The sequence below is a fragment of the Pseudopodoces humilis genome, chromosome 6 (genome assembly GCF_049639895.1).
Source record: "Pseudopodoces humilis isolate 2021_Gansu_Grassland_sample_001 chromosome 6, ASM4963989v1, whole genome shotgun sequence".
Taxonomy (NCBI): domain Eukaryota; kingdom Metazoa; phylum Chordata; class Aves; order Passeriformes; family Paridae; genus Pseudopodoces; species Pseudopodoces humilis.
The window spans coordinates 1,233,147-1,258,133 of record NC_142205.1 but is presented as its reverse complement, the minus strand read 5'-3'; the positions used below and the strand labels follow the sequence as shown (position 1 = coordinate 1,258,133).

Below are 24,987 nucleotides of genomic sequence, written 5' to 3'. Positions count from 1 at the left end.
GCCACAGCTACCGGCGTTCCATGTAAAAATTCCAGGCTGGGAAACTCTGAGCCTATGCTCCAGGGCTCCTGAGACCTTCCTTTGGGGTTTGGCACGTTGGTCACCACCCGGAAACAAGGCTGGGATTGGAATGGGAATTGGGAATCCCAGAAGAGCGGGAGTTTTATTACAGCTTGGATCAAGCTGTGCACCCCAGTGGGAGGGACCGCCATCCCCTGGGATGCTCCGGGGGGGATTTTTGGCAGCTTGGCTAACAGCATTCCAACCTCAAGTGCTTCCCTTGGCTCCAAACCTGCCTCCCTCCTCCTTGCCCCCGCCAGCGCCGCGCCGGCCAAGGCGGCCTCGCCTCCGCTCGCTTCACACTTCCTGCGACCTTCCCAAGAGGCGCCTCTTGCCAAAGAGGCAAAAGCACAACCTGCAAAGCCACCTGGTGAGCCACACCTGCCCCTTCTCCTTCCCTGTTCCAAGCCCTCGGACTTCTCTGGACCCCTTCGGAGCTGAAAGCCAAGCTGCGCCCCCGGCTCCAGATCGGTTCCCGTCGCCACTCTCAGCGTTGTCCGTTCCACCTTGGAGGGTTGGGATGGGACAGGAGCGGGGCTGGATGGGCTGGAAGAGCTGTCCCGAGCCACAGATGGATCTCCCAAGCTGGTGTTCGGCTCTGGTTTGAACCCAACACCTGCCCAGCTGCTCGGGAGGCTTTTGCTCCACACCCTCCCAGCACAACCCCAAAATCTCCAACTCAACCCAGAAGCCTCTTGCATGCAAAAAACCAAAATAAAATAACCCCACTCCCCCCAGCAAACGGAAGGCAAGATACCTCTCGGTGGCTGCTGGCTCATGCTGGAGAGGCTCTGGAATTCTTCTGGGATGCGGGCTGGAAGCTGACACGGAACCCTCTCCTTCCTGCTGAGCTCTCCCGTTGCCAAAAAACCCCAAACACGAGACAAACAAACGCGCGCGTTAATTCGAGAGATCACCTTTAATGCGAATGCCTCTGGCAGGAGCTGCCCTGGTGCCCCCGCAGCCGTGCTGGGGCTCGGGGGCTGGTGCCAGCACCTTGAGGGGACAGCAAAGGCACCGAAATGTCCCCAAAGCCTTTGGGGTGCCTTTGCCTGGGGCTGGGTGGAGGGGGGTGCTCACAGGCCGTGTAGCAGCAGCAGGAAACTCAACGAGAGGAAAAAAAAAAGGGGCACCCCCCTCTCCCCAGAGCCCCAAAACATCTTGGAAAATGCAAATCTGCCTCTCCTGAGGCCTTGGGGATCACAAGACACCACAGGAGGGGTTTTTTTGGGAAGCAAAACGACCCCTCCTCCTCTCCAGCCTGCCCCGGCACCAGCGGGAGAGGGGCTGGGAATGGGCAGCCTTGTCTCCCCCCAGCCAAGGAAAGGCTCCAACGCTCCAGAACAAACAACACAACCAAACAAATGAAAAAAAAAAACCAAAACCAAAAAAAAAAAACACCTCAAAAAACATAAAAACACTGTTATCACCAGCTAATTTAACACTGTTAATAAAAAAAGGTCAGAGGTCACCCCAGAGCTGCCCCGGGACACCAGACCTCAGATCCTCGGCTGATTCCCAAGCCTTTCCCGCAGTCGGGCCTTCTCCTCCTGGCAGCAGAAGTGTTTTATAGATATTTATATATATATATTTATAATATTTAGATACTGTGTATGGTCAGCCATCCCAGCTCGACTCGGCTTTTGTGGATCTTCCTCCTTCCCAACAAAACAAGACGACGCCGCCCCGACCTTCTCCGTGTCCCGCGGGAAGAGCAAAACGCTTTCGGCAGCTTCCCTGCTGGAAAAGCAGTCCCGATGCGGAGGTGAGCGCCGTGGAGAAGTTCCTCATCCCTCTCTCCTCCCCTCCTGTCCATCCCCTCTCCCCCACCCCACCCCTGCATCCCCCGGCCGCCCATCCCTGGTGCCACCAGCGCGGGCTCTACACGGTGGCCCCCAGCATGGCGTCTGTGCCCGTCAGGATCTCGTTCTGGTTGGAATCCAGTCCGAAGAATTTGACCTTGAGTCCGTCAACCGGGTGGACCACGGGCACCAGGGTGATTTTGGGGAAAGTCCTGGTGGCGAGCTCGAAGCGGCTGGTGCTGGCCAGCTCGATGGCCAGAGCCTTGAGGAAAAGCTTGGCCAGGTGCTTCCCCAGACAGGTCCGTACGCCTCCTCCGAAGGGGAGGTAGTGGAACCTGCCGTCCTTGTCTTCGCTCCGGCCCTGCCCGAAGCGGTCGGGATCGAAGACGTCCACGTCCTTGAAGACGGGAGCGGTGTCATGGGTGTCCCGGATGCTGTACATCACGCTCCAGCCCTTGGGGATTTGGAAACCCTGCGGAGAGGTGGGAAGGGGTGGAGAGAAGGGCAGAGTGGGTCAATCCTGCTGGAGAGGGAGAGGGAGCAGGGGGACAAGATAAAGGAATTCTGTTTCCACGGAATCATGGAATGGTTGGGGTGGGGAGGGACCCTAAACTCATCCTGTCCCACACCCTGCCACGGGCAGGGACATCTTCCACTGCCCCAGGATGCTCCAAGCCCCATCCAACCTTGGACACTTCCAGGGATGTGGCATCCACAATCCCTGGGCAATCCGTGCCAGGCCACCCTCACAGTTTTCCTTGCTTATTCCCATTTCTTTTGGGTTTATCCCTCAAGCGTGATGCAGATTTTAGAGGAAAACCAGACAGCACAGCACAAAGAGATGCGAATCCTGGCTTTATTCCTCCCTCTATCCCAAGGATTCGTGGGATGCTCCATCCATTTGTTTGCTTTGTGGTCACTGGCAGCAGCTGCCTACCAGGAACCCCGTGGTGCTGAGCAGGGGAAGCAGCTTCTCCCGTGCCGTGCCCCACACATCAGCCAGCCCTTCCCAGAGCATCCCAGAGGATCCCAGAGGATCCCACAGCATCCCACACCCCGCTGCCTGTCAGCACCACACACCCAACACCCACGTCGGGGCCCGGGCGATGAGAAATGGGGTGGATTTATCATCCCCTGAGCACTTTAAAAGGTCTCTGACTCAAACCGCTGCATTAGGAGGATTTACAGTGACAAGGCAGCTCCTGAGATTTTGTTTTGCTGGGAGGAAATTCCAGCCATGGTGGTGACTAATCCGCCTGTCATCCGGCAGCCTGGAGATGCCCTTTGCCGTAAACCTTTCCCCTGTCACACCCCAGCTCAGAATTTGGCGTCACTGTCATGAGCTGGGCTTTGAAGCATCACACCCGTCTGCTCTTTGGCAGCTCCAGCACATCCCTTGCTCCACGTCGCATCACTGCTGGATCTGGAGCAAATCCCATGGCCAGAATCACAGAATTAATTAGGCTGGAAAAGCCTTTGAGATCGTCAAGTCCAAGCTGTGGCTTCACACCACCTCGTCCACTAAACCGTGGCACCGAGTGCCACATCCAGGCCTAAACCCCTCTGGGGATGGTGACTCCACCATCCCACTGGGCACCCCATTCCAACTCCCAGCCGCTCTTCCTGGGAAGAATTTTTCCCCCTAATATCCAGCCTAAACTTCCCTGGTTCAGCTTAAGGCTGCGTCCCTTTGTCCTGCCACCGGCTGCCTGGGAGGACTTAATTAGTCAGGACTTGGTTTATCCCCACGGAGGTCTCCTCTAAGCCAGGCTCAAGCGAGCTGGGCCATTTTGGGGAGCTCAGGGTGCAGCACTACTCACGTCCAGCTCGAAGGTCTGCAGCACCGTGCGGTACCCTCCGGAGATGGGGGTGAAGAGCCGGAGCACCTCCTTGATGACGCAGTCCAGGTACTGGAGGCCGTTGATGTTGTCCAGGCGCAGAGAGCCCTCGCAGATGCAGCCGTTGTGGAGGATCCCTTTGCTCCGCAGCTCCTCCCGCAGCTTCTCCAGCACCCGTGGGTGTTTGAGGAGCTGCATGATCAGGGAGGTGCTGGCGCTGGCCGTGGTGGCGTAGGCGGCGAAGATGAGCTCCAGGGTGCCGTCCTGGGGGACAGGAGAAGAGCCAGGGTGAGAGGCAGGGGTGGGATGGAGGGGCCACCAGCCCCAGCACGTCAAGGTGCCGTGGGGTGTTCTTCTCCCAGATTTCCAGCCAGGCCTCGGATTCATGGAATGGTTTGGGTTGGATGGAAGTTAAAGATCTCCTTGTTCCAAGCCTAGGGACACCTCCCGCTATCCCAGGTTTCTCCAAGCTCTGTCCAACCTGGCCATGGACACTCCCGGGGTGGAACAAACACAGCTTCTCCCCAAAAGAGCTGCTCCAAAAATTTAAGATCCAAAGGGGCCGAGTGACCTGAGGAAGGATCACATCCCAAAGCTGGGAGAGGGAAAAATGGAATGTGGCCTACAAAGGGAGATGTTGAAAGGGGATGGATTCTCCTGGGTGATTTCCCACCCACCAGGAGGGATGAGGGAAATCCAGGCAGAGTTTGTGTCCATTGTTAATGGCCTTGGACACTTCCCGGGATGGGGCAGCCACAGCTTGGTCACGTTTAACTGGAAGGTCACTCCTTGGACAGCCACCACAAGGAGCTTCACACAGAACCTCCAAGGAAAACACCCAGGAGATGTCTCCTGGTGTGCTGTGACCCAGCTGTGGATAAAATCCTGCTGAGGGGCTCCTGGAGGAGCAAAGGAGGCACCAGGAAAGGTGGAAGGGTCAAGGGATGTAGCTGATCAAAACTTCCCTCGTGAACAGGGAGGTTCAGGTTGGATATCAGGAAAAATTTCTTTCCTGGAATAGGGGCCAAGCGTTGGAAGAGGCTGTCTGGTACAGTGATGGAGTCACCATCCCTGAAAGCATTTGAAAACCAAGTGGATGTGGGATTTTCTGGTATGGTTTGGTGGGGATGGAGGTTGGACTTGATGATCTTGGAGGACTTATCCAAGCTTAATGATTCCATGGAATGCTCTGTAGAAAAGGTTGGGCATGACCAGCAAATAAATGAAACAACTGGTTTGGATCCACCACACCAGAATCCACCAACACACTGTGGTCCCCCATCTCTCACTGCTCATCTCAGGTCTGCCCCAAAAATTCCTCCTTGGAGCATCCCAAACTTTTCCCTTGGGGAAGGCCCCACCCTGAGCAGAACAATGGCAAGGTGGCCCCAGGGCAGAGCTTTACCTTCAGCTCCTGCATGGTCAGCTCCTTGCCGTGCTCCTTCCCGCTCTCGATCAGGATGTCCAGGGCGTCGGCGTAGTCCTTGCCCTGCGTGTTCTGCAGCTTCTCCTGGATGGCTTTTTCCAGCCCCTTCTGCAGCGTCTCCCGAGCCCGGATTCCCTGTGGAGCAGGAAGCCGTCAGACCCCACCAGTAGCAGCGCTCTGCCCGTCCCAGGAGCTGCAGACGTGCTCGGGACAGGTCCAAGCCATAAAAGCAGAGGCTCAAAGAGGGGTGTGAAGATGTTGGAGGTGTCCCCTGGGCAGGAGGAGTAAAGCCGGAGTGGGGGAGATCACAGGCAGAGTAATCAACACCTAGGTGTAAATGACGGGTCTGGGCTGAGAGCCCCTGTCCGGCACCGTTTCACAGCCCCCAGCTCCTCCTGGGATGTATGGAAATCCCTGGGAAAAATTGTCTCTCAAAGGAAAGCCCATTCATCCCAAAGAATCCTCTTCCCAAGCAATTTGATCACCTGGTCCCAGTAAAGCAATTCCTACGGGAATGCAGCTGCTCGGGGAAAACCTGCTGCTGGGAATGATTCCGGACTCCGAGGGGTTGGAATCATTCCCATGGGCAGGTAGCAATAAAAAAGATTTGCAGGGATATCACAGAAATACATTTTCACCCCTTGTATTTCTGTTATCAAAATTCCCCATGGAAAAGAAGACAATTTTATGTCTATTTTTTGTTATGTTTTCATTTTGCATCGTTCATCAAAAAAACCTGGAATACTCCAGGAATTAGAAGGGCCTGTTTTAGTTTTGGGAATTACAAAGACCTGCTTCACTCCAGGGAATTAAAAGGAGAAGGATCCCACAAACTAAAAAAAGTACGAAAAAATTGCCAAAATGAGGGAAAATATGAATTAAATCTGGGCAAGTCCTGACTATTTTCTGTTATCAAACCACTCCAATCACCAAGGAATGGATTTTCCTCCGTCTTCTCCACTAAATCAGGAATGGTGGCCCAAAATGGCCTAATTGAGGTCAGAGGATGAGAAATCCCAGTGAGAACTGGGAAAGGTGCTGATTAACCACCGCCCATTAACTAATTGGTGCTATCAGGGCAGAGAACCCAACCCAAATCTCACCCTCCTGTAGCCGCTGAAGGGCAGATCCACAGGCAAGGAGAAGACGTTCTCCACAAACTGCTGGTAGACCTCGAAGAGGCGGCCAAGCTCCTCGTCCGGGATGCGGAAGCCCAGCAGGACGCGGATGGCCATGCGGAACGTGAGCTTCTGCGCCTCGTGGTACACGTTGATGGACTCGGGGTTGCTGCTCCAGGCCCGCAGGGTGTCCTTGATCACCAGCTGGATCTTGGGGAGATAACTCTCCAGAGCCTCATGGCTGAAAATCTTGGAGAAAACCTACAAGGAACAACAAGGAGAGGTTTTTTTCCACGGCCCCGACACGCTTGGCCTTCTCCAAGGTCACCACGTGTCCTACGGGGAGTTGTCACCATTCCCGATTCTTCATCCAGAATCACCAATTCCTAAAAAATCTGTCAGAAACACCGGTTCTTCCCGAGATTCCCACCATGACCGTCACAAAGAGTAACGGAGCAAACCTGGGATGGGAGGAATTCCTTCATCCCACGTGTGGCAGGAGGGACAGAGCCGGCTTTCCACGTCCACTGGATCTCAGGTTCATCCCATGGTTTGGATGGCACTAATGCACCTTTTCCACAGGGATTCTCCGGTGTCCAAGACAGGCAAACACCATGGGAAAACACAACTCTCCCAATGGGAAGCACCGACAATTCCTCGCACCTTTTTTTTTTTTTTTTTCCCTTTTTTTTTTTTTTATTTTAATGGATGTAAAATGAAGCAAAATAATTATTTTGGAGCCTTTAGGATCTCTGTGGAATCTGGCTGAACTCCGACAGGGGTTCAAGCGGGGAAGAGCCTCTGCACGTACGCAGAGGCCACGATCGCCCTCGGCTCATTTCCTTGGGAAACCAGGGAAAAAAAAAAAAATTCCTGATGTCAGCAGCCAGCGTTAATTTAAGCTCTGCGAGTAAACAGTGAGCAGGACTGGGCCTCCCCAGGTCCCCCACGCTAACGGCTCCTTACTCCAATTTTTTTCCTCCAATTTGGGCCCTGGCCCGCTCGTGGAGCTCAGCAATGCCAGGAATGTCCCTTCCCGGCACAGCAGCGCTTTCATTCGGCATTCCCGCCGCATCCCTCCCCGAGAAAGGGAGGAAAGTGCTGTTTGTTTATTTTTTATTAACCTACACACACGCACGGGGCAGGACGCACACGCACCGCAGGCCTCCAGGAAAATCCAATTAAAGCAGGATTCCAAGGAGGGAGCCGAGCGCCGGAGCCTCCACCGGTGGCCGCTTCCCGGCGGGAATGGAGGCGAGGTGGGGGGGCTGCCAAGTTATCAACCCACCGAGAGGAGAGAAATCAAAGCCGCCCCCTCTTTTCCATGAGCGCCGGGCTCGCCGGAGCTGTAAATGTGAGAATTTCCTCCGCAGTCAGCACTCCAAGGGAAAGGTAATATTTTCCTGGCTGCGACCCCTCATTGCTAATGCCCAGCGTTCCCTGGGAGTTTGTTTGGTGAAAAAACACCCCTGTCCCCTCGCAGCTCCGGGCAGGAGGCTCCGGAGGCTCCACAAGAGCCGCTTCACGACGCCCCAGGTTGAGCCCCGAGTCAAGCTCGGCACATGGTGGAGCTCCCCGTGGAAATCCCGGGATGGAGAGGGTGGATAGGGAAGAGAACCCAAGCAGATCAGCCTGGGGACAGGGAGCCATCCCTGGATGGCCGCATGGAGCCGAGGCATGAATGAATGAGAGGAGGAATCAATGAATGAATGAATGAACAGCAGGGAGCGGCCAGGCCATGGGCCCGCCTGCATCCAGAGCCGCTTTGGAGCCTGGAAAGGCAGCGACCTTCAGGCATTTTCTGCTGGAAAAAGCAGCTGCTCGGGCAGGAAAAGCTGGAGGGGGTAAAGCCGAGACCCTCAGCTGCGTGGGGAAGGTGGGAAGGGAGCGGGGAAGGTGGGAAGGGAGCTGGGAAGGGACGGTTCCTTCGTCCCTGAGCAGGACTCTGGGGTTTGATGCAGAGCCAGGATCCAGGAGCTCTTCCACAGGGATGGACAGGACCACCAAAGGGACACTGCTGTCTCCCCATCCCGCTCTCACCTGCCCTTCATCCATGCTGAGGAGGTCGGAACAAGGACAGAGGCTCCCAGCGAACGTCCCGAAACACTTCCCATGCCTCAGTTTCCCCAGCTGGAAGCAGGGCCAATGAGGGGACAACCTCTGCTTTAGGAGCACCGGGTCACATCCCTGCTTGGAGCCACCATCCCAACGGAGGCAGCCTTTGGGGGCTCCTGGCCTCGTCCTCCCCACAGGAGAAGCACTCGCGGTCCCCCTGCTCCCTGAAGAACAGACACAGTCCCAGACGTGCCTCTGGCCCCAAAACAGCTGCTGTGGTGTGGGGGGCTGGATCCACACCCCTGGATCAAGCCAGGCTCCCAAAAAGAAAGATCCTGTCCTAAGGATTGCCGTGAACAGACTTGGGGATCCTTTGGAAGACAAAACCGAACCCCTGTGGGATCAACGCAGACCTGCCCAGCCGGACAAGGGGGAGCATTAAACGCTGGGGGGTGAGGGGGAATTTTTTTTTCCCTTTCCTCTGCAATTTTCGGAGCTCTCCTGGTGCCAGGAGGCTCCTCCAGCTGGCTGCTCCCTGGAGCTCCCAACCACGTCCCGAGCCCCGGCCGCGCTGCTCCGTCCCGGCCGCCGCCGCCGCCGCGCTCGCACCACCTAATCCCACATGTCAGCAGATCCTTCCCCGGCCAGACACAAGTCTGGATCCCCTTCCAGTCACCTCCAGTTCAACCCTGCATCTTTCCAGTTGATTAAAAAGGAGGAGAAGGCAGCCAACTTTCCCCGATGAACCCCGGCGCGTTCCTAGCCTAAAATTCCTGCGCCCTCTAGTGAAGTCGAGCCGAGAGGCTCGGCTGCTCCAGGAGTGAATCCAGGCAAAGCCGAGGAGAATCAAGGCAAAAAAAAAAAAAAAAAAAAAAAAAAAAAAATTTAAAAAAGTTGTTCCAGGGCTGCCAAGAGGCAAAATCATTTCTAAGCTCAGCTTTGTTAACCCTGAGATGCCACAGCCCGGCTCTGGTGGCATCTCACCAGGCTCACAAGGGCTCACGACAGTGCTGGGACATTTTGGGGATGCTGGGAAGAGCCCCCGGTTTTTCCACATCGGGATATGTCCCAAAAGAGCCAAATCTGGGGATTTGCTTCATCTAAGGGCGTCCATTTCCACCGCACACCCACAGCGACGGAGACCCCACCACCCAGCGAGCCTGGCTGGAACCTGGGAACTCCACCTCACATGGAAAAAAGGATATTTAAGGATTCCTGGTTTTCCAAAGGCAGAAAATGTCCTCCCAGTGCTTCAGCTCCGTGTGACAGCAAAGTGCCCCCAGTCCCAGCTGGAGAACGCCCCAGCCCCATCCTTAAACCACAGCCAAGGAGAGGGAATTTGGGGGAATTCTGTGAGCTCCAGCAGTGATTCCATGCATGGGACCACGTTTTCCATGGCTTTCTCTTTCCCACTCCAAGCACCAGCACCATTCCCTCCCTTTTGCCATCCATGATCTGCAGGCCCCTCGCGCCCACCTGGCACATCCTCCCAAAAGAGGGAACGGAGCTTTCCGTTCCTCCCTTCCAGGAGAAAAACTTAAATTTTGGGATCAGCCACCTGCATCCCATCCAGCCTAGAGCCGCTGGCCTGACCAAAGTGAGGCAGGAAAGGTTTTCAGGAACCAATTTGGCACCTGCCGGAGGTCTGGCCGACAGGACACGTTGGGAATCACCCAAAGCAACATCTCAGCCTGGATCAATCCTAATTCTTCCCACATTTCCAAAGACCAGGCTGTGTTTGTCCCAGCCCTTCCCCATCACCACATTGTCCTGGATGTCTGTCTGCCCCTCTCCGGAGCCCATTCCCATGCTCCAGCGGGCTTGTGAACCGGGACATTTCTGGAGGTGGTCCATGGGCAAGAGGCCACCTGGTACTGGGAGTATGAACAAAGGGAAAACACAGCAAAAAACGTTGGAAAGGCACCACACAAAGGGAAAGAAAATTCAAAAAAATCCCACTCCTGCCCAGACAGTCTGGGTTCTGTTCATAAAAGGTTCGGCCTTTGCACACAGCAAAGAACTGATTCCTTTGCTCCCCTTTTTTCTCTGGGAAATGGAGCGCGTGGAAGGCTCCATCCTGGAGGAATCCAGGCTCTCGTGAACGCTCCAGCCTCCAGCTGGAGGCTGGGAATGGGAGCTGGAGCCTCCAGGCTGAAAGGAATGATGCGCCTTTGCCGAAGGCAAAATTTCAATTTGCATCGAAATTCAAAAGATTCTCAAAAAAACCTTCTGGAAAAAGCGGAAGGATAATTTCAGATCCTTGGGTCATGTCATGATGCACCTTCGAGGGCTGTCCCTGCCCCTGATTTTTCCACATTTTTTTTAAAAAAAGGATTATGAGAAACTCCAGCATTTCTAGTCAAGTTCAGAATAAAATCAAGACCAAGATCTGCATTTCCCCACAACTCAAAAATCTCCACGATCAAGAAACTTTCCTACAAAACCCCAACATGGCATGGGAGATTTTGATACCGAATCCTTTAAGACCTTGTTTTCAATCCCAAACCCTCCAGGGCCTTGTTTTCAATCCTAAACCCTTTAAGGCCTTTCTTTCGATCCCAAATTCTCCAAGGCCTTGCTTTCAATCCCAAACCCTTTAAGGCCTTGCCGTGCTTTCGATCCCAAATCCTTTAAGGCTGAGAGGTTAAAGGGGCTGTGGGGAAGAGCCACGACCAAGCAGGAACTGCCTCAGCAACCCCTCTGCAAAACTCCCTCAGTCTCCCAAAAATCCCATCCCCAGCAAAATTCCATCGAGAAATTTCAGCTTCTCAGCCAAATTTATGGGGATGCCAAAAGGCACTGGGATTCATCGGCTCTGGAATGCTGCTCCAAGTGTCCTCTCCACGTTTATTTATGGAGAAAAAGGAGAATAAAATTCAAATTACGCTCCTCAAGGAGGGAGAACATCCATGGATGTCACGGCAAAGAAATGGGAGCTGTGTCCTGAGAAAAGGGATCGGAAAGGTGGGATCAGCTGGCCAGGATCCAGCTGGGATCCCTGCGGATGGAGCCTTTGTGGGGAAGGAGAATCCCACAAACCCACCAGGCACGGTGGGAGCTCTCATTCTTCGGGGAGTTGTGGAATGGTTTGGGTTGGAAGAGACCTTGAAGACCATCGAATTCCAACCCTTGGGATGGGCTATCCCGACTGGCGATGGGCTGGACATGACAGTTTCCCTGGAGGTAAAGGATGAACAGCTTTCCCAGTGGAAGTGAAATATTAGGGGAAAAATCCCAGTTTTTACGGATCCGATGCATTTTCCTGGAGCAGAGAGAGGACAAAAGGGAAGGATCCCTATGGATTTAAGTAACCCAGAGCGGGGACTCTCCTAGACACAAAGCCAGACTTAAAAAAAAAAAATAGTCCTTGGTCCTGCCAAGAATTCCAGAAACTGGGAACTGAGCAGAGCAAGAGGTGGCCACACTCAGGAGGGGATGAGCGGGAAATTCCCGATCCATGGTGCAGCCACTTCATCCCAAAGGAATAGAAACACCTTCCAGAGCATGCAGGCTCTCGTGGCAGGAATAAGGGGAAAAAAACTTGGAAAAGGGATTCCTCCAAGGAAATCCTGAGGATTGCAAGGGATGAGCAAACACCTGAGGAGCTCCTGCAGACCAGGTGAGGATTAAAGCTCCTCCAGCCAGGAGGTGACAGGGGCTGAGATGACGCCACAGGGTGATCCCAACTGAAGGCCACCCTGTAAGGAGAAGGAAGCTGGAGAACCGGCAGCTGAGAGATATTCCACGGAAAAAATCCCACCTGGGAAGTGGCGGAGAGCTCCGTTACCACCAGAGGGACAAGTGGGATGTTACAAACCACAGTGAAGGAAGTTCCTTGAGCTGCTTGGAAGGATGGAGGAGGATGGATGGAAAAAACAATGCGGGATGGATCCTGACTCCCTGACATCCCTGGGATTTGCTCCTCATCCCTCTGAAAGTGGAGCCTGGATTGCAGTTTCACCCAGCTCAGAGCATTGCTGACCAAGGAGGGGCTTCACCTTCTCTGTGCCTCCCAGGACACCCAAAAACTCCCACCCTGGATGGCCCAGGAAGGTGGAAAATCCAACTTTAGGTTATCCCACAGCCACAATCCTGCTCCGCCAGCGCATCAGGCTGGGAGCTCGGGGAAGTTTTGGGCACTGTGACATCCCACCAAATTTGTGTTTTAGCCAGGAGCTCCTCCATTTGGCTTTTTTTTTTTTTTTTAATCCCTTGGAATTACTCTGGATTTACACCCCTGGAGATGACAGCACTGCTTGGTGTAAAGTCAAGGAGCCAACCCAGCCCAGGAATTCTTTCCCCAGAACGGGAGCAGGAGCCGTTCTCCATCCATGAAAGGTTTTTCCTGTTCCAGAGGCTTTTGCCCATGGATTGAGACTCCCAGGGCTTGGAGAAGAGGCTGAAGCTGATGGCAGCTGGAACTCAGCCTATCTGATATCATTTTGGGAGCTGGCTCTGATGGATTGGGATGATTTCTTTTCCACCACGGGCACACGGAATAGGCTGGGAGGGTTGGATAGACATGAAAAGAAATATCCTAAAAACCCTAAAAAAATCCCCAACCTCTTAACAACCTTGGCCCAGGTTTTTTTGTAGGAAAAGGTCCATTCCTGCCACCTCCCATCCCTCCTTCCTCCTGCAGCCCTCTCCCCCATCCCAATCCGGATCCTTCCCTCCCCCCCAGCCCAGCCCACAGCAGCTGGTTTATATTTGGCTGTAAATTTATGGCCCCTTTTGTGTTCTTAATGCCCTCTCAAACGATATGAAAGCCTCGGACCTTTCCACTCGGTGCTAATGAGCTCAACACTTGTGTGCCTCGGAGGCAGAGCGTTAATTGTGGTGTGTTAATGAGCGATGGAGCTTTGGACCCCGAGACAAACCAGGGCCGGCGGCTCCCTGCTCCCTCCTGGAATCTCTGGATGTCTCCCCGGCAATCCCATGGATTGCTTTGATTTTATTCCATCTTTGCCTCTTTTTTTCCTTTGTGCTGTGTCTATTTTGGGATGGCTCCGCTGGAGCACGAGTCTGGTGCTCTCCTGCCAAGCTGGATGATCCCGAGGAAAGTCTGATCCCACCTTTCCCGTGAGGAACTTGCACTGGGAATCTCCTTCCTGGCCCTGGGTGCTGCTCAGATTTGACCTAAACACCAAAGGCCGTGTCCTGGTTATTTCCAATTCCCATTTCCTTCCCCACCAGGATCCCTTGCAGGCAGCTGAATTCCAGCTTCCTGCTGGAATTAGATCCCAGAAAAGCAGAGACTGCAGTATCCCTAAGACCAGGATTGTTCTGCCCTCATTTCAGCTCCTTTCAACGCTCCCAAAATCTGGGGTGGAAATGGGAATTGAAGAGGACGACGAGGATGAGATGGGATTGGATGGGACAAGGACGGAGGGAAGAGCCAGGGTGGGACAGGGAATGGCAGAGGTGGCACCGCTGGGCAGCCAAAACAAGAGCGGGATGGGGAGACCGGAGCATGGAGCAGGAGCTGGAATGATCCCATCAGCCCTTCCCAGGAAGCTCCAGCAGGAGCTCCAATCCCAAGGGATGACATTCATCCGTCATGGGGTGGGGAGGGACAGGGATCTGCCACCAAAATCCTGGAGCGAAGACCCTGCTCAGCCACAGGGGTCCCACCTGAGAGGAACCTGGAGGTGGTTCCAGGCAAAAATTCCACTGTGGAGCTCCGGCTCCAGCAGAGGTGGCCCAGATCCTTCTCCAACATCAACACAAACCCCGTGATCCAGCCTGGCCGGGATAAATATCCCAAAAAAGTGGGAGAGGAGTTCGGAGCTGTTTGTGTTTATCCCTTGTAAACTGCTCTGATCACCCAGCTCCGAGGCCAAGGCCGGAGCCAACGCCGGGGACATCTGCAATGAAGCCATTCCATGGTGCAGGAATTTTCCCTGTTCCCAGCCCTCCATCCTGCCCCACATCCCTGCTCCAGGCTGACTCCAAACCCTCTCTGTAACTGGAGAGTTCACTTCCCAAAACAGGGAGGTTTTCCTCAATTAATAGGAATTTTCAATGCCAGTGACATCTGCAACAGAAGCATTCCTGGGCACAGGAATTCCCGGTTCCGAGCCTTCCATCCTGGCCCACATCCCTGCTCCAAGCTGATTCCATAGCCTGGGATTCCCTCTCTGTAACCAGAGAGTTCATTTCCCAAAACAGGGAGGTTTCCTCCGATTTATCGGAATTTTGACAGGCTCCTGGAGGGGAAATTTGATAAATTTGGGATGGCAAAAAGCAGAGAGCTTCCACAGGGTTAGGACTGGGATCCTCCTGAGCACCTCCTGCATCCCAGAACCCTTTACCAACACCTACAGGATCAACACTTCCAGATATTCTATGTGGAACGGGATAATGAATCCACAAAGATCCCGAAAAACAGCTGGAACAAGGGAAACGGGAAAGAGAGAAGAGCTCCAACATCTCAATCATCCCACCCATCCCTGATCCCATCCAAGCGTCCTCCAGCTGATCCAGCAGCAAGAGCCGCCATTCGCTGATCCCGGAGTTCCGAGGAGCTAAAATTCCTTGGAAAGCTCCACCGAGCAGCTGATCCCTGGCAAGATCCCAGAACCCTCCTGCAAGAACATGTTGGGTTTGGAGCTCATCCTCACATCCCGGTGACAATCTGGAGACCACGGATTGCCTGCCAGGGAATGCTGGAAGAGGAGCTGCCGGTGCTGCTGGAAATAAACTCAGCTCCGTGGGGTTTTGGGAAGATGAGGGGGATTTATGGCCATGGACAAGAGCTGGAGATGATCCCGAATGGCTGGAAGGGCAGCAGAGGTGGGTTCCACGCTCAGTTTTTCCTCATTTTGGCCCAAAATCCTGTGCCAGGTGAGGAATTCCGCCTCAATTTCTGGCAAGATCAGGGAATTGAAAAGGAACAAGTGGAGGCTCGAGCTCCAAGATGAAGCAAAACCCAGAATCTGAGAGGTCACTGAACACCAGGAAACCCCACAATGCTTTAAACTGGATCATCATCCACCAAAAAGATTTCCCAGGAAATCCTCTCCCCACGGAGCTTCCAACTGCTCCAAATCTTCCAACAAACCTCTCAAGAGCAGCACCCTCACTGTGGAAATTGGGGGATTCTGTGGAAAATCCTGCCTTTTCCGAGCTGTGTTCTTGGTTCCCTGGTTGGTCAAGAGGAGAACTCGGGCTCGGTTTAAGATTTAAACTCGGCCTAGGCCCGAATCCTTTCTCCTGAGAGCTCTCCGAGTTTCAGGGTGGGGACAGTTGGGAGTCAGAGCCGAGGAGCAACAAAAATTCGGGATTAACGAGCTCCGAAGAGGCCACACCTGCAGGAATGAGCCTTAATCTGTTCTTCAACATCTTGATAAGAGCGGAATGGTCGATTTTCACCCCGTTAGAGCCAGGCTCAGCTGTCTCCGTGCACAGTCGGGGGATGGGTTTTTAAGAAGAGGATTCCCTAAATCGGGAGCAGCCCGGGGTGGCTGAGGTGGGAGGTGCTCAGCTCCCGAAAGCAGCGATTAGCAGGAGATGGAGAAAGAAATCTGGCTAAAACGCCTGAATTCCAGAGCTGAGCCCTCTGGACTCAATCTCGAGCTGATGAAAGGGAAAACTTAAAAAAAGAATTAACTCCCGGAATATCCCGGATTCCGGGAAAAGAGTTTGTGGGAGCTCAAAGAGCACAGAGGAGTGGGAGAAGGAGCCGGGGTCATCCTGGGACAGGGTTTTGCTGGAATACCTGAGCTCGGGAGGCTTTTGGCCACCCCTGATGCAAGAATTAGGATTTAGGAGTTAATTGGGATTTAGGAATGAATTAGGAATGAGGATCCTCGCCACCTTGGACTCACAAGTGATGCTAAAAATCATGGAATTATGGAATGGCTTGAGTTAGAAGGGACCTTGAAGATCATCTGTTCCACGCCCCGTCATGGCCAGGGACAGCTCCCACTGTCCCAGGGTGCTCCAAATACCATCCCAGCCTTGCCTTGGACATTCCCAGAAATCCAGGGGCAGCCACAGCAAATCTGGGAATTCCACCCTCCCAGGGAACAATTCCTTCCTAACACCCCACACCTAATCAGGATGCAAAAAGGATTTTGAGGAGCACAGTGGAGATCTTTAGGACTCAGAATATGCGAAAAGCTTTGGGTTTCAGTGTTTAGGGTTGGCTACGTGGTTTTTCCCAGCAGGAAAAAACCGGGAGTGAGAACACCGGGAAGAGCCGCGGAGGAGAGAGGAAACCTGTGCCGGGTTTGTGCCGCCGGCATCGCTCCTGGTGGGGCTGGGAGCGCCCAGCCCGGCCGTGCTGCCAACCCCAAACCCACCAGAATCCCACAGAGGTCACGGCCTCCCTTTTCCATGACCCCATAACCCACGCTCTGCTGTGCCCGTACCCGAGGCCGGAATTCTGTGGTTTTATCCAGGCCATGGCAAGCGAGGGACGCTTTAGATGAGGAAAAAATAATCCAGAGGTGCAGGAAGATGAAAGGAGCAGGGAATGGGCACCTTCAGATCTCTGCCTGATCCCACTTAACCCTCCTTGGAACGGGAATAAACCCTCCCTGGATCGGGAATAAACCTTCCCTGGACAGGGAATAAACCCTCCCTGGATCAGGAATAAAACATCCCTGGATTGGGAATAAACCCTCCCTGGACAGGGAATAAACCCTCCCTGGATTGGGAATAAACCCTCCCTGGACTGGGAATAAACCCTCCCTGGACTGGGAATAAACCCTCCCTGGACTGGGAATAAACCCTCCCTGGACTGGGAATAAACCCTCCCTGGACTGGGAATAAACCCTCCCTGGATTGGGAATAAACCCTCCCTGGACTGGGAATAAACCCTCCCTGGATTGGGAATAAACCCTCCCTGGATTGGGAATAAACCATCCCTGGATTGGGAATAAAAGCCTCCCTGGACTGGGAATAAACCCTCCCTGGACTGGGAATAAACCCTCCCTGGACTGGGAATAAACCATCCCTTCATTGGGAATAAACCCTCCCTGGATTGGGAATAAACCATCCCTGGACTGGGAATAAACCCTCCCTGGATTAGGAATAAACCCTCCCTGGACAGGGAATAAACGGGAGCCAAAGCTCCTGCCAAGGAAAACGCATCATTCCCGAACCCCTGCACCTCTCCTGCCACCAATTCTCCTCCTGGATGGAGACAGCCCCATCACCCTTCCCCTTGGCTGGAAAAATACCTCCATTTTTAAGGAAAAAAACCCAAATTGGAGACCCGAGCTGGTCCTGGTTCGGGGCAGGGACACACACGGCTTTTTTTTGTGGTGTCACTCCTAAAAATCGTGACTAATGGGTGTCATGTGCTGTTTGTTTTCGCCTCCTCTCCCCCAGGAGAAAAGAGGGAAGGAATTTTTGGAGGTTTGGAAGGGATTTTACAGCCTCCAAAATAGGAAACTGCTGCTGGAGCAGGGAGCTGGCCTCGGGGCAGGGATGGGGACGGCCTCGTGTCCCCGGCAGTGTCACCAGCGCTGTCCTCGCACCGCAGAGGTGGGGGGAGGACACCCCACCCTTGATCCTAAATCATTCCCAGCCCAGATCCAGCTGGGAAAGAGCCGGAGCCACGGAGGATGGGGGGTGACAGCCACCACTGCCACCAGCCCTGCAGCAGGGGGGACACGGGGACGGTCCCCACCTCTGCCCAGCACCCCCAAACCAGCCTGGGCTCTGGGTGGGGCTGTCACCTCAGGGGGGCACAAAAGGGGCTCAGCACCCCCAAACCAAGCTGATCTGGGGGTGTCACCTCAGGGGGGCACAAAAGGGGCTCAGCACCCCAAAACCGGGCTGATCTGGGGGGCTCTGATCCCCCAAACCAAGCTGATCTGGGGGGCTCTGAGCCCCCAAACCAGCCTGGGGCTCTGAGTGGGGGGGCTGTCACCTCAGGGGGGCACAAAAGCGGCTCAGCACCCCCAAACCAGGCTGATCTGGGGGTGTCACCTTAGGGGGTCACAAAAGGGGCTCAGCACCCCCAAACCAGGCTGATCTGGGGGTGTCACCTTAGGGGGTCACAAAAGGGGCTCAGCACCCCCAAACCAGGCTGATCTGGGGGTGTCACCTTAGGGGGTCACAAAAGGGGCTCAGCACCCCAAAACCGGGCTGATCTGGGAGGCTCTGATCCCCCAAACCAAGCTGGAGGGGTTCTGAGCCCCCAAACCAGGCTGATGTGGGGGGGTTCTGAGCCCCCAAACCAAGCTGATCTGGGGGTGTCACCTCAGGGGGACACAAAAAGCCCTGATCCCCCAAACCAGGCTGATCTGAGGGGTTCTGGGCCCCCAAACCAGGATGATCTGGGGGTTCTGAGCCCCCAAACCAGGCTGATGTGGGGCTGTCACCTCAGGGGGACACAAAAGGGGCTCAGCACCCTCCTCCCAACAACTGCTTCACCCCAGACCCCGCATTCCGAATTCCCTGAAATCCCAGGAGGTTCTCAGCACCACCCCCTCCAAGAGGAACCCCTCGGGCTGTCCCTGCAGCGGGGGGAAGGTGACAATCTGTGGGGCCACCCCTGTCACGCGTGTCCCCATCCCGGGGGGCTCGGGGCGACACGCGCGTCCCCCCCGAAACCCACCCTGAAATTCCTCAAGGGAGGTGAAATCCCCCACGCGCGGGGGTCCGGGGGAAGGAGATTTAAAAAAGGAAATAAAGGAGATAAACGGGGGGGGAGGAAAAAGCGGAATAAAAGGAAATAGGTGGGGAGAGGAAAGGAAATAAAGGAGATTTTTAAAAAGAGCGGAATAAAAGGAAAGAGAGGGGCGAAAAGGGGAATAAAGGGGGGGGGGAAGCAGAATAAAAGGAAAGACGCGCGGGGGAAAAGGAAATAAAGGAAAAAAAGGGGAAAAAACGGAATAAAAGGAGAGACGAGCGGGGGAAAAGGAAAAAAAGGGGGGAAAAAAAAGAGGGAAAAAAGCGGAATAAAAGGAAAGCGGGGGGGACAAGCGGGGACACCGACCTTCCTCTTGTGGCGGTGGATGTCGCCGATGGAGTTGGCCACGGTGTTGGGGCCCAGCAGCATCCGCGTGCTCCGCGGCCACTCGGTGCTCACCAGGTGGTGCTCCCCCATCAAGATCTTGCGCACGTTCTCCGCTCCCGTCACCCGCACCAGCGGCCGCCCCAGCAAGTGCGTCTTGAACACGTTCCCGTACTTCTCCCGCCGCGAGGACTGGAAGCAGGAGCCCTGCGGGGGTGGGATGGCCTCGGGTTTGATTCGGGGTTTTACCCCCCACGGCAGCTCGGAATTGGGGAGCGGGGTGGGGTTTTTGGGGGGGCAGAGTTTTGGGCTCGCCGGGTGTCCCGCAGCGCGCCGGGGGTGGCTTCCTTCCTTCCCCCCCTTCCTCCTCCTCCTCCTTTTTACTTCTCCCTTTACCTCCCGTGCCACTTTTAAACATATTCCTACTTTTTCTTATTTCCGCCCCCCTTTTTTTTTTTTTCCCCGCTCCTTCACACCCTCCCCCCTTTCCCCCCCTCGCTTTTTGTCTCTTTTTTCCCCCCCCTTTCCCCCCTCCCTCCCTCCTCGCTCCCGGCTGATTTTGCTCGAAGGAGGCAGCGCTTTGCTTTAAGTAAATCTCCAGATTTCAGGGACTTTAATAACTTTCCCACATGCTCCAGGGGCTTTTGTCGGCGGAGAGCAATAGCGGGGGGGTCCCCCCAAAAAAACCCCCCTGGCGAGCGGGGAGAGGCGCTGCGAGCGCCGCGGCCGCGCCGCCGGGCTGGGAGCGCCGGTGTTTATTTTGAAACAAAAGCGCGGTTGTGAGGTTCAGATGTTCAGGTGACCCTGTTTCTTGATCTGCGTAAATATAATTAAAGTCCTTTTTGTGGCATTAATAAAGAGTTATTTGTACACCATTTCCAGGGCAGCACAAAGAGCACCTTTATGCGGCACAAGTTGCGAATGGAGTCCAATTTATACAAAATTTTTGTATTTTTAGCCCTGGACTCTGTTTGGACGGAGCCTGTGGAAAAGCGAGAACCCTTTTCTGGTCCCCCTGTAAAAATCTGATAAATTTCTTTAAAAAATAAAGCCCTATTGAGAGCGTGCCGTTAACCCCTTCGGCGCCGGGCGGCCGAGCGGGGCCGCCGTGGCGGGGCTTCCCCGGCGGTGGCGGCGGCGGGGGGAGGACACCGGGGGACGCCGCCGCTGTCCCCGCCGGGACCGGGCTGTCCTGCCCCGCAGCCGGCTGCAGCAGCGAAGGGCGGCAGCATCCTCTGTTGATTACTGTAATTAATTTTTTTTTTTAAATTTTTTTTTTTTTTTTTTTTTTTTTTGCTGCTGGGAGGAGAGAGGGGGAAACCCTGGCGCGGCTTCGCCTCGGGGCTTCCCTCCCGGGATGCTGCGAGCCCCGGGGTGCCCCGAGCTCCCCCCCACCCCCGCTTCTCCTCCTCTCGTATTTTTCCCCTTTCGCCCGGATTTTTGGCAGCCGCCCCTCGCCCCGCGGTGCGGGGGGATCCCGCTCCGCCCGCCGCTGTCGGGCGTTTAGCGAGGTTAATCCCGGGTTAATCTCCCCATTACCTCGGCGGGTTTCCCCCGCCGCGGGAGCCGCGCCGGGAGCGGCCCCGGCAGCGGGGAAGGGCCGGGACGGAGCCGCGGCTCGGGGGGGACGCGAGCGGGGGAGCCCCCGCATCCACCCCGGGCCGCCTCCGCCCGCGTTCCCGGCGCTGCGGGTTTCGGCTTTTGGCAAGAAGCGAGGCCGAGGAGAGGAGGAGGAAGAGGAGGAGGAGGGGGTTGGCAGCCCAGGGGCGATGCCGAGCCCGGGCAGCTCCCGCCGGGAGAGCCCAGCCCGGCCGCGCTCCCTCGGTGCTCCCCCGGCTCCGGCTCTCCCTCCCCAGCTCGCCGAGAAGCCGCATGATGCAATCGGAAGGAAAAGAAGAGCGGGGAGTGAAAAAAACCCCAAAAAACAATAAAAAATAAAGCCAGAAAAAGCCTTAAAAACACCCTAAAAAAAAAAAAATTAAAAAAAAAAAAGCAGCAAAAAACCGCGGTCCCAACCCAGCTTCCAGCGAGGAGCAGGGAATCCTCCTTACCTGCAGGAGCCAGTGGAAGGTCTCTCCGATTAAAGGGAATCCCATGGAGCCTTTGGGGATTGGTAGCTTGCAGGTTTTGTCGCGGGTGGCAGCCCAGCGGAGCTGCCACAGCTGTTGGGACACGGCCAGCAGCAAAGTCAGTGACACCAAGCACGCGGCGAGGGTAGCCAGTGCCGAGACGAGATCAAAACTTGCAAAAAGCATATTTGGAAAGAAGGGAGGAGGAGGAGGGTGGGGAGAGAACACAGCCCCTTGACAGGCACCACACTCGCACCCACACACACGCGCGGAGAGACGGCGAGTGCGGAGCGCCCGCTCGGAGCTGCTTGGGGGGTCCTGGGGCGAGGGGGGCCCCGGCTCTCCCCCCTCTGCGCCGGCAGGTTGGGGAAACAGAGAAGGGAAAAAGGAGGAAAATTAAAAAAAAAAAAAAATTAAAAATTTAAAAATTAAAAATATTAGGTGGTGAGGGGAAAAGAGCCGCTCTCGCTGAGCCCCTCGCTGCGAAGTTTGGGTTTGTTTGGGGTAAACCTGCCGGAGTGACACGGAGAAAAAGCACCGGGCGCGCACGGAAAGAGAGGGGGATTTAAAAATAAAGAGGGAAAGCAGCGCCCCCCCCTCTCCCCCCCAAAAAAATTGGGGTGGGGGTGAGTGAGGAGGGGAAAAAGGCGAGGGTGAAAATGAGCGAAAAATGAATAAAAAAAACAATAATAAAAAAAAGAAGAAAAATGAAAGAGAAAAAAGGAAAAAAACCTCTGGAGTGGAGGATTAAAAAAAAAAAAGACCCCAAAAAGTCCAACTGCAGATGCTCTGGCTCTCGCTCGCTTGCGAGGCAAAGCCACACACACCAGAAGGAAAAGGAGGGGAAAAAATAATAAAAAAGAAGAAAAGAATAAAAAAAAAAAAAGGGGGGGGGGAGAAAGGTAAAAAGAAGAAGAGGAAAAAAAAAAGGTAATAAAAAGGAGCGAGATTTTTTAAAAAAAAGTTCAAAAAATCTGAAAATAATTCAGCCACGAGCTGAAGAGATGGAAGAATTAAATAGCTGTATATATGTATCTACACACACGCAGCGAGCCGCTTCGGTTTATAGCTCTATCTCTACATATATATAAATATCTCCCTATAAATACAGATCTCTCGCGACGCCGCTTATTTGGGAGCCCCAGACTTTTCACCAGACTTCTGTAAGGAAGAGGAGAAAGGAGGAGGAAAGAAGAGGGAAAAAAAAAAAAAAAAAAAAAAAAGGGAAAAAAAAAAAAAAAAAAAAGGGAGGCAGGGCTGCTGGGCAAAGCCCCTCTGCACTGTTCGCTTTGAGGCAAAAGAAAGTCAAATGTGTGTTTATATAGAGGCGGGGAAGCCGGGGCTGGGCCGGCCGCCAGCGCCGCTGCTCCCCCCGCGCCCCCACCCGCACTTCAGAGGCCCGGGGGGGCCGGGCCGGCCCGGGGGACGCGGCGCTGGAGCGTGCGAGCCCTGGCGCGGAGCCCGCGGCTCGGTCACGCCGCTCTGCTCGGCCTCATCCTCCTCCTCCTCCTGCTCTTTCTCCTCCTCCTCTTCTCCTCCTCCTCCTCCTGCTGCTGCTGCTGCTGCTGCTGCTGCCGCTGCTCCTTCGCTGCCGCCGGCCTGCGGAGAGACGAGCGCGGCTCAGCCCTCGCCGGACCCCCGCCCGCCTTAACCCTGAGGCACCCGGAGCCTTCCTCCCCCCCCCCGAGCCTCGGCGTTTCCCAGCCTCCGCCATCCCCCCGAAATCGGCTCCGCGCTTCTCTCCCCGACGCGGAACCCGCGAGACATTTCCTTTCCTTTCCTTTGCCGCGACCCCCCCCCCAGCCCGCGGGGTTTGAGACCCTTGGGGTTGTCCCCCCTTCCCCAATATTTAATCCTTGATCGTTTCCCCCCTTGCCACAATCCCCCCGTTATTCAATCCCCGATTTTACCCCCGTTTTTTAAACCTTGATTCCCCCCCCGCCACGATTTTAATCCTTGATTTTTTCCCCCCTGTTATTCAATCCTTGATTTCCCCCCACTATCCAATCCTTGATTTGTCCCCCTCCCCAATATTTAACCCTCGATCATTTTGCCCTGACAAAAATCCCACCCCCGCCCCGTTTTAACCCCTCGATCGCTCCCCCCTCACCACAAACCCCCCCAGTATTTAACCCTGACTAACCCTCGCGATGCTCCCCCGCCCCAAATTTAACCCTCAATCATTTCCCCCGATCTTTTATCCCCGAAATTTCCACCCATAATGCTCCCCCCCCCCCCCCAACATTTAACCCTTTACGCTTCCCCCGGCAAAAATTTCTCCCCCACAAGAAATCCCCCAATTAATCTCCCCCTTTTTAATGACCCTCCCTCCCCCCCTCAATTTATCCCCTAATTATTTTCCCCCGGCCGTGATTTCCTTCTCTGCCCCCTCCCCGGCACGGATTTACCCCCAAACCTGACATTCACCCCAAGCGTTGATTTTTTTTTTCCCCCCTCCCCAATAATTTCTCCCTGTCTATTGATGCTCCCTTTCCATAATTTCCTCCCGGGAATAATTTCCCTCCCCCCCTGATTATCCTGGACCCCCACCTCCTTTTCCTAGCCATTATTTTCCTGATTTCCCCCCTTACAGAATTGCCCCCCCCCCCCAGGATCTGACCCCTTGCACTCCCCCCCCCCCCAAATTATTTCCCCCCTGCCTTAATCCTAAGAATCCTCCCCTAATTACCGGCGCTAATTAACCTCGCAATGATTTCCTCAGCGCCCCCACCACATTTTGAAGGTTTTTATTTTATTTTATTTGGGTGGGGGGGATTTTCCTGCTCCCCCTCCCCGCTGCTTCCCAGGCCAGCCTGGGCCACGCCGCTTTTTCCAGGGGTGTTCTCATTGTCCAGGAGGCTCCAACCCCCCCAAAATTCCCTTTTTTTCGCCCCCCACCCGGGATGGCAGCAGGTACCGGGGCCGCTCGCTCGCAGCCACTTTGGCCAAGCATTTGCTTCAGATTACAGGAAAAACAAAAGTTCTTTGAGTTCGCCCCTTCTCCTTCGCCCCCTCCTCGCCCCTCCCCGGCTGGGTCCGGGCTGCTCCCGGTGGGAGCGCAGGGAAGAGGGGGCGGGGGGGGTCCCCTCACCCCTTTTTTTTTGGGATAACCGCGGGGAGAGCCAGGCTGGAGCTCCTTCCCCACATCCCCCCGGGGCCGGGATCCCCCCGGGAGCATCCCGGTGCGGCAGCGGCCATCCCAATTCCCGCATCCTGGGACAGCCAGCCCCGCCACCTCGCTCCCCATTCCCGGTGTATCCCGGTCCGGAGACCCCCTCTAATCACATCCCATGGGAATTCCCGTCACCACCACGGCGCATCCCGGAGCGGGGACTCCTGCTCGGGGCTCTCCCCTGGGGTGGGATCCCCCTCCGGAGCCAGGATCCCTTCCCGGGCCGGCGCATCCCGGGCCGGAGCCCCCCGAGCCCGGGCGGGCCCCGCGCTCACTCCCGGCCCGACCGCCCCACCTGGTGGCGGCCGCGGGAACTGCAGGAGGCGGCAGGTGGAGGTGGCCCTGTCCCCTCCCTGTCCCCTCCCCGGCCCTTCCTGTTCCTTTTCTGTCTCTTCCTTGTCCCGTCCCTGTCCCCTCCCCGTCCCTTCCCTGTCCCACTCCTGTCCCTTCCTGTCCCCTCCCTGTCCCTTCCCTG

The 24,987-nt window shown here is 55.2% G+C and overlaps 1 protein-coding gene across 1 annotated transcript; it reads right to left on the bottom strand.

Moving 5' to 3' along the window:
- Positions 1 to 1,919: 1,919 nt before the first annotated feature.
- Positions 1,920 to 22,471, bottom strand: CYP26B1 (cytochrome P450 family 26 subfamily B member 1). The gene is made up of 6 exons (XM_005532594.3): positions 21,323 to 22,471; positions 19,254 to 19,478; positions 6,230 to 6,505; positions 5,106 to 5,261; positions 3,683 to 3,964; positions 1,920 to 2,334 (listed from the first exon to the last, which is right to left on the bottom strand). The coding sequence occupies exons 1-6, from the start codon at positions 21,524 to 21,526 to the stop codon at positions 1,942 to 1,944; spliced, it is 1,536 nt and encodes a 511-aa protein (XP_005532651.1). The 5' UTR covers positions 21,527 to 22,471; the 3' UTR covers positions 1,920 to 1,941.
- Between the last annotated feature and the right edge of the window lie 2,516 nt (positions 22,472 to 24,987).

What these genes read in the sequence shown, in the direction of transcription:
- CYP26B1 (XM_005532594.3), bottom strand. Translation starts at nt 21,526, where the DNA reads ATGCTTTTTGCAAGTTTTGATCTCGTCTCGGCACTGGCTACCCTCGCC. An exon ending in TCCACCGCCACAAGAGGAAG is followed by an intron (nt 6,506 to 19,253) that starts GTCGGTGTCCCC and finishes TGTTCCTTGTAG; the next exon opens with GTTTTCTCCAAGATTTTCAG. An exon ending in TGACCATGCAGGAGCTGAAG is followed by an intron (nt 3,965 to 5,105) that starts GTAAAGCTCTGC and finishes CCTGTCCCCCAG; the next exon opens with GACGGCACCCTGGAGCTCAT.